The sequence below is a fragment of the Cydia fagiglandana genome, chromosome 9, assembly GCF_963556715.1.
Source record: "Cydia fagiglandana chromosome 9, ilCydFagi1.1, whole genome shotgun sequence".
Classification (NCBI taxonomy): Eukaryota; Metazoa; Arthropoda; class Insecta; order Lepidoptera; family Tortricidae; genus Cydia; species Cydia fagiglandana.
The window spans coordinates 5,440,789-5,453,034 of NC_085940.1; the positions used below are offsets into that span (position 1 = coordinate 5,440,789).

Genomic DNA, 12,246 nt, shown 5'->3' on the forward strand with positions numbered 1-12,246 from the left:
CTTACCCGCTTAGCAACTTCTGCTGCTGACTGTACACTGAAGCTTGGTACCTCGATTTTATTTTAGGTTTTAAAAGTTAAAAGTTTAAAAGTCAAAGGTTAATATTAAGTCGCTCCATGCTTTGATGAAATAATCCTACAAATTCAGCGGATTTCAACTAAAGTCATACGTCATGCTATACTAGGTTTTGATAATAAATACATATGTACTAATGTCAGTCTTCTGTCAGTTTCAGATACAATGTGCGATAAGATAAAAGTAAAAGATCTCGATCCTGCCACTCACAAGCTAATAAACGACGGTTTTAAAGGTAGGTATAACTCAATGTATAACTACTAAATGCCGTCGCCTCATCGTGAACTTTATTGAAATGCACGAATGTTCATTTTGGGCTGTAGCCGCGCACGTCAGTTGACATCTTTACCGAATGTGTTGTTTTCTATTTATTACGTTTCCATTCCAGGCCTTATTTGCGCACGTTTCGGCGACGGGGGCTATCTATTGCCAGCGAGCTACGCGGATGACGCCGACAAGTTCAGGAACATGGCCGCTCGGCCTGACGACGTGTGGGTGACCACGTTTCCTCGATCAGGCAAGTCAACGATACGTTTAAAGTATCAAATAGGTACAATATTTACACCAGGTCAATTACTGAGAAAATCCACTGAGATCAGGGTTGCAGCCTTTTGTAGAAAGTAAGCGAGGGAGTATAATATATATTACTTAGTTAGGGAACCAAAGCCAGCGACGTCAGATGACGTGGCGCAACGCAACGTAGCCGGACTTCGCCCGACATGTCTGGCAACAGCGCGCGATACGTGTCGCCAGTGTGTGTCATAAGTCGTGCGATGTCGCCAGATACGACACATGTCGCCACTCACCAGAGAGTGTCATATTGTGCGATGTCGTTAGTGTGTCAGGCGAAATTTCGCGAGTTCGCACGACTTCACCTGATGTCGCTACCGATTTAAGTCGCGTGATATCGTCAGATACGGACAAATGCCCCGTCGAAAAGGTCAAGTTTCAGGAATCTCAAAGAAAATACTGACTTGATCGGTTTATTACTATTGCCGTTGCGTTGGGGACTAAAAGACTTTTTTTTATAAAGGTACAACATGGACCCAGGAATTAGTGTGGCTACTCATGAATGACCTTGATTTCGTCACGGCCTTAAAGATTCCTTTGAATAGCAGATATATTGCACTTGAGTAAGTATTGCTGTCTTTTTAACCTTTTATTTGTCGTAGTCTGTTTAAGTGTGAATTGTACCTTTATGACATGGTTAAGATTATGACAAAGTTATATGTGGGTACCATTAAATGATAAAACACCCATTTTGAGAACATGTTTATCTCTTCTCAAGACAAGACAAATCGCGTCTTGCGTCTTGCTCAGTGTAATTTATCAGCATGGAAAAAATCATGCTTCTGTCTAATTTCAAAAAAACATAAATCACGTTCCTTTTTTTCAGACGATCCAACGTGAAATACCAGAAGGAACTAAACCTGGACTTATTGGATCCGATACTGCGCCAAAAATGTTCCATACAAATGCTTTCTTATGACGCGATAAACAACGCGCATTCTCCTCGGTTCTTCAAGACTCATCTAGCCTTTTCGCTTCTGCCCCTGAACCTGCTGGATTCTGCCAAGGTCCTGTACGTGGCCCGGGATCCGAGGGACGTCGCTGTGTCCTTGTATCATCATCAAAAATTGACTTGGTTTTATGCTGGAGATTTTAATAGCTTTTGGAATCTTTTCATCAACGATTTGGGTGAGCATCGAATCAGAAAATACTTATTTCCTACAACTTGAAATTACTTTTTGATGAATACTTTATAATGTAACTTATAAAATTATGCTGAATTGTTTCTGAAGATAAATATTGTACAATAGTATAAACAATAGATGTAAGATGTATAGAAATATGTTTAAATATTGTGACTTGTAATGCCTTATTACCAATAAATGATGTCTATTGTACAGTCACCTGCAATAATATGTTACTCTTTGAAGGCCGCAAAAATATATGACACGCTCTTATGGATGGCCCTACAAATAAGATCGTATCAGATATTTTTGCGGGCTTCGTTGTGTAACATATTGCAGGTAACTGAACCAATGTTTTATGACGCCCGCTTATGTTCTTTTAGTTGTTAGATCTCCATATTTAACACATCTAAAAGAGGCGTGGGCGCTACGTCAACATCCAAATATGTTGTTCATTTTCTACGAAGATATGAATAAGGTAATTCCTATAAGTTGTTGGCAATTAAAAATAGCAATACGGATCAAACAGGAGAACAAAATTTGTCATTTCTATCACCGAAACTCAAAAGGATATTAAAGCCACTGCAATGTTCTGCCGCTAGTGCTAGAAACCATAGAGTAATTTATACATACTGTGCCTTAAACTGTTTTTTGTACTTTCTTCAGGATCTGCTTTCATCTATTAAACGAGTATCGGATTTTCTTGGCAAGGAAGTAAACGATGAACAAATAGCAAAACTTTGCGAGCACTTGGACATAGAAAACTTCAGGAAAAACGAGTCTGTACACCCGACGTGGAGGGATAAGATTTTCAACCCCGATGCCGAGCGCTTCGTAAGAAAAGGTAAGCAGTTGTCGCTGAGTTTATTTTATAAAATTTACGTTTGATACGTCACTATATAATTACAGATACACTAAATAAATTAATTTTATGATTTTTCCGCAACTGAGGCGTTGAATCCTCCAAATATAAACGTTTAACGTTTTTGGTTTGTTTTGAATGTACAGTTATTACTTTCATAGGTAGCATATCCACTGACGTTGAGCGACAACAGATTAAATTTATTTTTTATTTATTTTATTTTTTTCTTGGGGTTTCACCCAAATTTATTTTTATTTTATTAGTTTTTATTGGTCCATTTGAATTGTTGGTTTATTTATTTATGGATGTAATAGTAATATTACGAACAACGTATAAACGGCTAACTTATTATGTTATCTCAGGAAAATCAGGCGGCTGGCGCGAGTACTTCGACGAGGAGATGGCGGCGCAGGCGCAGCGCTGGCTGCGCGAGGGGCTCGCCGGCTCCGGCCTGCGGTTCCCGCACGACAGCTCTTTGACGTTTTGATTAAAATTGAAAGATGATTAAAAAAAATGGATTATTTATTTCACAACGCTGAATAAGGAGTGGAACGCGAATGTGTTACCGAAAAACTTACCAACTAGGGTAAGACCTCTACTGAATGAATACTTGTGCAATTAAAAAAAAATATTAATCGTTTATCAGCGATCGTTTGTTAGAATAATAATAATTAATTGCAATTTAATCATTTATATTTATTTCTGTTTAATGTTGTTTCCCGTATTTATCGTTTACCTTTAAAAAGGGTAGGGACACTAGTCGGAATAAAGACAATCGCTTAATTGTGACGTTATCTATGAAAAGGGACCTTATTGTCGATGGCGCTTACGCCATTATTAACGATGCTCCGATATAAATACAGTGCCGCGCGACGCTGTGCGGCGTAAGCGCCATCGACAATAAGGTCCCTTTTCATAGATAATGCCCCAATTATTTAAAAGAGCTGGCGTTTGCAGGCAACATAAAATATAACATAACTAAGTGTAATTTTTTATGGGTAACTAAATATTTCAATGCGGCTCTTTTAATAATAGAAATAATTAATAATGTAGTTTTGCGAAAACTAGAATCTGTACGGAAAGAGAAGTCTTGGAAACTTGGAATGTATGGGGCCCAATACCGACAAGCAAAAGTTACTTAACCGAAAAGTGTGGCAAAAATGTAAATGTCCAGTAGCCACGGAATGTTCAAACTAACTATATGCATTTGTAAATTGCCAAATTAAATGGATCTCTTTATCGATAATCTTTTGCGTCCCCAAAATCGCAGATACAGTCTTTATAGATTTACTCGTACATACATGACCATTTCGCCATCACTCGGCAAAGGATTTGAATCAGACACTGGTGTGTTATTTATGACTAAAATCTAGGTTAATTCTCATAAATCACTTAACAAATTGAACAAGTTTGGAGGTGCCTAAGTACTCCACAGGTTTTGAAAGTTAATTCCCTACCAAGAAACTTACACATTCCTGTTAAATGAGAGGTCGCCTTATAGAAAAGTAATTACATTAAAAAAAGGCGAGATGTTTTATCAAACAAGTTTACTGTTTTAGTGTCACTTATTTTACTAAGTAGGGTTAAATTGCTGCTTATTTACTTAAGTAGGTACTACGTAATTGTACGCGTATTTTTTTTTAACTAATTTAGTAAGTCTATAATTTTTTACATAGTCACGGTTACTTATACCAGATATAAATAAATGTATAAATCCCTTTGGTGAGTTTTTATTTTGTAATATTGGAGTGATAAAATAAATACCCATTTAAGTATATATATTATGGTAATGGTGAACGCCGCTGTTACTATGATAACTTGTATTAATTAAGATATATATATTAGGTATTACAAGATTTTAACCTGAGTAATATTATGTCATCCTCATCGATTTTATGCGCTCTAGTTATATATTAGATTATATATTGTTAAAGCTTTTTACTAAATTGGCATGAAATTGGTAGCGTGGAGTGGAGCTCAGTAATTCAATGTAATTTGGTATCATAATAAAAATAAATTGCAGATAAAAAATTTCAATGTTACGGTTCGTCTCTTTTGGGTTATTTGCTCATTTCATGAAGTATTTAACATAAGTGTTATGAAAGGTGTCAACACTATGTAAAAGTCAAATCTATCTACACAGGGTGTAATCGTTAAGTGTAGCCAGGCGATACTTTCGTAAATATAACAGATATCAGAAAACTTCAAATTGATATCTAAAGTGCATTACCCAATGAGTAAAATTAGATTAAGTAATAACTATTTTAAAATAAAAGCAGAAATATCCCAAAAATTAACTTCAAAGCCTCCCATACATTTTAGTACGACGACTCACCCCTCAAAGAACGTCGGTGTCGTTTACGATACAACTGCTTGAAATTCATTATTTGCGATAGTAGCCATAATTAACGAAGTTGATGTTTGGGATATTTCTGCTTTTATTTAAAAAAAGTTACTAATGTAATTTTACTTACTGGGTAACGCACTTTCGATATCACTTTCAAGTTTTCTGATATCTGTTATATTTACGGAATTATCACCTGGCTACACTAAACGATTACACCCTGTATAGATCAAACTGGGGCTACCAAAACTGGCAAAAGAAGGCCTACCGCCAAAATAAAATTATTTAAAATTGCCTCTCTATCTATCGCTCGTGACTGTTCGATTTGGATGGCAGCGATTTGGATAGCCCAGACTGTGCAAGTTATTTTTTTTTTTTTATTATTATGAATGGGCTTACTCATGGCCACAGACTAGCCGAGGCGTAGACGTGGCCTACGATGGAGCGAGCTCGCCCAGAAGGTGCCTGTTCACTCTTGATTTGAAGGTTGCCGGGTTATAAGAACACGGAAATATAGACGCCGGCAAGGAATTCCATTCCTTGGCAGTGCGCATAAGTTTTTTTAATGTATTAATTTCATAGAAGTTTGACGTTTAAAATAACACTTGCACTGTCTCGGCTATCACTAAGCCAACTTGGCTAGGTCTAACTCAAAAGTTATTACATTTTTCGATATTGGCATTGTAAGCCCTCAGATTTTGAACTTTAATTTGGCCGGTAAGGGCCTCCCCACATCTAGCGTCTTTCGAGCGTCGGCGTCTACAACTCTATGGTCGCTGCTCGACGCAATGTCGACGCAACGTCGACGCAACTGCGCAGCGACGTCATTTTCCATAGCGCTGACCAGACGCCGACGCTCGAAAGACGCTAGATGTGGGGGGGCCCTAAGTACTACCTATTTTGACGGGATACCTACTAGGTACCGTTTGATTTGGTTTTATGTACCTATGTTATCTACCTACTAATAATAAATTTAGAAAAATCATTATATCGATATTTGTAGAACATCCATCGACAGACGAAGTCGATATTTAAGAAGACTTATTTAATATCGTTCCTTGAGAAACATAGTGTCACTATACAAAATGATTTGTGCCTGAATATTCAACTTTACAATAATTTTTAAGAAAAAAAAACCGACTTCCATGGGGGCCGATGAAAGATTACTGTAGATGGTACACTATGTAGAAAAGGAGGTAAAACCACCCACTTTTCTACTAGCATTTCGCTTCTGTATAATGGCTCCTCTACAGGATGGGCCAACGCCGGCCACTCCAAGGGACGCAGCCATGCGGTAGAATGAGATAGCAATATCACTTGCTCCCTCTAACGCATAAATGCGTCCCTTGGAGTGGCTGGCGTTGGCCGATCGTGAAGAGGAGCCATGAGGGTCGTAGTTCTAGCCTAACCTAACCCACTCCTCAGATAGCAGTTCGGTTCTGTGCGGATCGCAGTTCGAACCTAATCAAACCCACTTTTCAAGTAGCATTTCGTTTCTGTAAGGCTCGCAGTTCTAACCTAACCTAATCCTTGTTCGGTTCTGTGAGGATCGCAGTTCAAACCTAACCTAACCCACTTAATGGCGCATGCCGTGCGGTGTACGGGGGTTTAAGCGGGAGGGGCTAGTAAGATTGGCATCATCGTACTTTATACCTACATTAATTTTATGGTAGGTAATCATAGTTGTTTATTTAGTTAAGGTATCATAGTGGTTTTCTGGATCAAGGTCCGGGTCCGAGTCCGGGTCCGAGTCCGGGTCCGAGTCCGGGTCCGGGTCCGAGTCCGGGTCCGAGTCCGGGTCCGTGTCCGGGTCCGAGACCGGGTCCGAGTCCGGGTCCGAGTCCGGTTCCGAGTCCGAGTCCGAATCCGGGTCCAAACAGGATCCGGGTCCGAACCGGATCCGGGTATAAGTCCGAGTCCGGGTCCCAGTCCAAGTCAAAATCGAAATTCGTAATCACCAAACGTCTACCATGCGTCATTGAAGAGTTCTGTTCTGGTCATCATCAGCAGTTCCACTTCATCAAATGCGACAGTTTTTAATGTAAATGCTTGATTTTATGATGAAAATACAAAAAAAATCTATACGTATGCCTTTAATATTTGAGGAGTTCCCTCGATTCCTTATGGATCCCATCATCAGAACTCGAGCTTGACAAAAATGTGGCTTAAAAACTTAACTTGCTTAACGAACATAACGTAAAGGAAAAATCGCCAAACGTGAACTATGCGTCGTTTAAGAGTTCTGTTCTGATCATCATCAGCAGTTCCACTTCATCAAATGCAACAGTATTTAATGAAAATGCTTGATTTTCTAATGTAAATTCAAAAATCTCTATACGCATGCCTTTAAGATTTGAGGAGTTCCCTTTATTCCTCATGGATCCCATCATCAGAACTCGAGCTTGACAAAAATGTGGCTTAAAAACTTAACTTGCTTAACAAACATAACGACGAGGACAAATCGCCAACCGTGAACTATGCGTCGTTGAAGAGTTCTGTTCTGATCATCATCAGCAGTTCCACTTCATCAAATGCAACAGTTTTTAATGAAAATGCTTGATTTTCTGATGTAAATACAAAAATCTCTATACGCATGCCTTTAAGATTTGAGGAGTTCCCTTGATTCCTCACGGATCCCATCATCAGAACTCGAGCTTGACAAAAATGTGGCTTAAAAACTTAACTTGCTTAACAAACATAACGAAGAGGACAAATCGCCAACCGTGAACTATGCGTCGTTAAAGAGTTCCGTTCTGATCATCATCAGCAGTTCCACTTCATCAAATGTCACTTTTTTGGGTGTATATGCTTGATTTGTTGATAAAAACCCTAAAATCACTATATGTATGCCTTTAAGATTTGAGGAGTTCCCTCGATTCCTCATGGATCCCATCATCAGAACTGGGTTTTGACAAAAACGGGACCAATCTGTATGCATATACATTCAATCAAAAAAAGAATTTTTAAAATCGATCTAGTAATGACGGAGATATGGAGTAACAAACATAAAAAAAAATAAAAAAAATAAAAAAAATAAAAAAAATAAAAAAAAACATACAACCGAATTGATAACCTCCTTCTTTGAGATTTGGAAGTCGGTTAAAAATGGAACAACGTCACTATTCGAATGATTCTTAATTTTGTTTGTTTCTCAAGGAGCGAATGTTAGTTTAAAGAATGTTATTAAGTACGGTCAAGAAGATATTTCTGTAAAATCCTGTGCTCACCATTAGTGCTTTTTTAAACAGTATTGTGGCAGTTTTTGTAGACGCATTATAAATAGGTACTAGTTCTTTTTCTTATAAGACTATATTGAAAATTCAATTGGTCTAGATTGCTAGACAAGCGATCGACCGGTAAATGGAGCATCACGACGCAATTCAAGTTTTTATTGTTAACCGCAAATCGAACGAAACACTTTGAATTTGTCATTAATTTTAATCCGACTACTGCAAATTCAAAAGATTATATTTTTTCATTGTACCTGTATAATTTATACAATGCCATTGACGCAAAAAAAAATGTAATAAGAATATGTAAAAAAATATTTTTCGTGTATGTGCGTGTTACAGCATTATTGTTTTCCTGTGACGATAATTATGTAATAGGACCACTACCACTTCTACCATCAATAAGTAACTCTTTGGTTACTAGGTTAGGTTAAGGTTACGGAACCAACATTATCGTATTGTTATGTAAAATCAATATAATTATCGACGAATAAAAGTGCCTATATTTCTCCCAGCACCTACCTAAACTCTAATAAAAATATTGGCGAAATGCAAATTGTCTCAACCACACCTAGATTTCCCAGGAGAGGCATTTGAATTAGCATAACAGTCTTGTATAGTTTCCAAGTTTCAACATACCTGGTGAGCTGTTTTAGCTTGGCGGCAGCTTGCAGTGAAGCATACCCGTAGCGGTAGAACTTGGCCGCATCCTCTGAGGGCGCGTTGAAGGCGGCCACGTACCGGGCGGGGTTGGAGTCCTCTAACCATAGGCCTAGAAGTTATTATATCATGTTATGACACTGAAAGTATCTACGATTATTATTCATTAATAAAGACGAAAAATGGAGTTATCAATACAAACAAAATCTGCACTGTAACTAAACTTTTGCTGATTGAAAAATTACTTCAGAATGATATTCTTATCTTGTAGGATTAGACAACGGGTTAGTCACCAAGATTGAGATTGGAATTATTTAGGTACTCCAGGCATTTTACTGTCCGTAAAATAACATTCAGATAGTATGATCTGAATGTTATTTTTCTTATTCGGTATATGGTCACAATGCATACATACCCATAGAATATAACTTTGGTTCCATAACTGCATACAACTCATGCATTTTCTGCATTCCGTACTCAGCAGCTTCCATTATATCTTTCTTTTCGTTTTTAGTTAAGTTGACTTCAGGCACAAAATCGTTATAATCATATTCGTCATCATCATCATTAATAAGGTAGTCATCATCTGTATTATTGCTGGGTATCTTTAAATCTGTTTCTGTATTTTGAAACGATACATTAGCTTTTGTATAATTTTCGTTATCACAGTATGTAACAACAATGGTAGAAACATTCTTCGTAGCGGAAAATGAGTGATTTTTGCTATGATCTCTTTCTATTATAGTAATGTTATGTAATTCTTTAGTCATGGTACTATTAAACATCGGCATAAGATGTTTCAGTACTTCTATTATGTTAAGGGATGTGGTATTATTAATATTGGTATTATTTGGTTCTATTGTCAAAATCTCGACGTAGGTTGTTCTTTCTGTAGTAGTAGTAGTAGTACTGGGTTCTGGTGCTTTCTTTTTGTTATTATTCTTTGATATATTTAGTTTGACATCGAACTTTTCTTCAATACCACTTTTGATTCCACTTATACTTATTTCATCATTCCTCCGATCAGCCTTTTCTAATTGATTAGGAACGTTTAATATTATTGCTTCATTTAGATTTCTCTCTTCATCGTTTCCTTGAGTAATATTATTCTTTATTCTATTTATGGATGCTATTATATCGTTTACTAGAGCATCTTGTACTGATTTATTTGAGTTTTTAATATCAGTTGTCACATCGGCTATAGAGTTAAGCACTAATTTTCCTTCACTATTAATGTCATTTAGTTTAGTTTGATTTCTCATTTTGAATATTTCTTCTACTAATTTAGTGAATGGACATTTTGGAGTGGTGTGTACTGTACTATTGTAGTTTGAAGTTTTTTCGTTGTTGACATTTTTCAAGAAGAAAGTCAAAATTGTAAAGATGTATTTGTATCTGAAAAGTAAATATTTATTTGTTAATAATTTGTTTGTCGGTGGAGTACCGTGTTAATGATAACTAATTTATGAAAATATGTTTTCCTAAAAGATTCTATCCTGATTGTGTATGTATGACCTACCTACTTAAAAATGTTAACTATTTGCTAATGCAAATTAATAAAAACATAGGATTTTCTTTTCTTAAATGTGGCAAAACATTTATTCATCAAACATGTACAATTATAAAAAACAGAATGAGCAACAACAAAAAGATGGCGCTAGTGCAGAGTGGAGGTAGGTAGGTTAAGTTCTTTTCTTAAATCATTTAAGCGTTCCACATTCATAATCATTTAGTAGATAATCATTAAGAGACATTAATTGCGGAAATCTTGACACGACATTAAGAGATTAAACAAAAGCTTTCTACTGTCATCAATCGAGGAAAGTTAACTTTCTCTATCAGCGATATTAACATCTCTAACTGTATTGGTTTATGCGTCGCTTATTTGCTAAAGTACAAATGTCAATGATTGGATAATATTGACCAATGTCGAGACAATAACGTTCAACAGCGGTTGCCACACAAGCTTTTTTATCAGTTTGGACAAATATGCGTGTGATACATTCACACAATTGGATTTATATGATTGTTATATTCCGGATAATGTGTTTGATATGACAAAAAGATCGGAAATAGGCTTAGTGTCTTATGACATAGCCTGAATTGGAGTTCACAAAGGTATTTTCTTTTAAGGGGCTACCCGAGGTTTTCATCGATTTTTGACAAGTTTTGAATCGTATCTCCTTTTTTTGTACTACAGATAAAATTATAAGACAAACGGTTATCGGTTCTTCAATCTTTTATCTCCGGTTTTGTCCACCGGATTTTGAAAAAAAATGAATACTTATTTTGTTATGAATTTTTTAAACATTGTCTAAAAAAACACTTTTTTCGTATCTAGTTTGCAGTGAAGGATCTGACATGTACGAAATCTACATATTTGGGTTCGTCTTTGAAGTCTCGAAAATCGTGTCGAAGGTTTTCATTTTAAACTAATTAACACAAAAGTTATGGCCAGAAAACCAGTTTTTTGGCCTAAAATGGTTCAAATTTGATGCCAAATATCTCGAAGACGATGAACTTTAAAGTAAATATGGGATACTATATTGCTTAAAGCCGTTGCTGTTAATATGATAACCTACAAAAAACATTAGAAAACTAAGGGATTCAAATCGAAGGTCATTGGCGTGGGGGAGCCCCATAATATTTATGTTCAGTGAGTAAGTGTTAGCTACAAAATGATTCAGCTAGGGTAACTTGAATGAATTGATTTAATACTTAATTTACAACATCGTACACGAGCAAAGATAGTGAAAATCGTTACTTCAGATAATTCCGTGTTCAGTGCAATGAAAACGGGTCACTTTGTAAGTATAAAATGTTTTTGTGTATGCCTGTATGTTTTATTACATTGCACTTGAGTGTTTTTTTGTCGATTAACTATTACTGATCAGAATCGGCTTCAAAATATTTACATACCTATTGTTTATGTACCTAATTTTATAATAAACTTAACAATTTGTGTGAGCAATCTCCTTTGAAATAATCACTTAGTGTTAAATCTATGGGATATATTGTCAATTGTCTCGAGTAAGTGTTAAGTAGGTAAAAGCTTTGTAAACTTTTATGTAACTTAACGTCACATATCCGCGTTTCTGAGATACGGGAAAACATAAACATTACGTAACGTTCACGCACGTGGATATGCAAAACTGGGGCTTGAACTTTTAAGGATGTAAATATTTTATTCACCTTTCCTTATTTCTACACTAAAATGACTTTGTTTTATGTAACGCCAATTACCTGATACGTACGTGTTTAATAGTTAAGCGTCTAATGTTTGAGGTTGGTAATGCGGATTTATTATGAAACGACTTAAATTATTATTTTAAATTGACGAAGCCTGTTGCGGATATCATCATTGGCTGGTTTGGCCCGCAG

General features: G+C 36.3%; 2 protein-coding genes across 2 annotated transcripts; one reads left to right on the top strand and one right to left on the bottom strand.

The window, feature by feature from the left end:
• The first annotated feature begins 240 nt into the window (after positions 1 to 240).
• On the top strand, positions 241 to 3,130 carry LOC134667727 (luciferin sulfotransferase-like). The gene is made up of 7 exons (XM_063525147.1): positions 241 to 310; positions 464 to 592; positions 1,109 to 1,208; positions 1,472 to 1,773; positions 2,153 to 2,247; positions 2,436 to 2,613; positions 2,994 to 3,130. Exons 1-7 carry the CDS (start codon positions 241 to 243, stop codon positions 3,116 to 3,118), a joined length of 999 nt encoding a protein of 332 aa, XP_063381217.1. The 3' UTR covers positions 3,119 to 3,130.
• Positions 3,131 to 8,541: 5,411 nt separating this feature from the next.
• On the bottom strand, positions 8,542 to 10,257 carry LOC134667728 (putative uncharacterized protein DDB_G0289963). Its single transcript, XM_063525148.1, has 3 exons — positions 9,281 to 10,257; positions 8,845 to 8,977; positions 8,542 to 8,560 (listed from the first exon to the last, which is right to left on the bottom strand). The coding sequence occupies exons 1-3, from the start codon at positions 10,125 to 10,127 to the stop codon at positions 8,542 to 8,544; spliced, it is 999 nt and encodes a 332-aa protein (XP_063381218.1). The 5' UTR covers positions 10,128 to 10,257.
• Positions 10,258 to 12,246: the final 1,989 nt, after the last annotated feature.

What these genes read in the sequence shown, in the direction of transcription:
- LOC134667727 (XM_063525147.1), top strand. Translation starts at nt 241, where the DNA reads ATGTGCGATAAGATAAAAGTAAAAGATCTCGATCCTGCCACTCACAAG. An exon ending in AGCAGATATATTGCACTTGA is followed by an intron (nt 1,209 to 1,471) that starts GTAAGTATTGCT and finishes CCTTTTTTTCAG; the next exon opens with ACGATCCAACGTGAAATACC. An exon ending in TCTTTTCATCAACGATTTGG is followed by an intron (nt 1,774 to 2,152) that starts GTGAGCATCGAA and finishes ATGTTCTTTTAG; the next exon opens with TTGTTAGATCTCCATATTTA.
- LOC134667728 (XM_063525148.1), bottom strand. Translation starts at nt 10,127, where the DNA reads ATGAGAAATCAAACTAAACTAAATGACATTAATAGTGAAGGAAAATTA. An exon ending in ACCAAAGTTATATTCTATGG is followed by an intron (nt 8,978 to 9,280) that starts GTATGTATGCAT and finishes AATAACTTCTAG; the next exon opens with GCCTATGGTTAGAGGACTCC.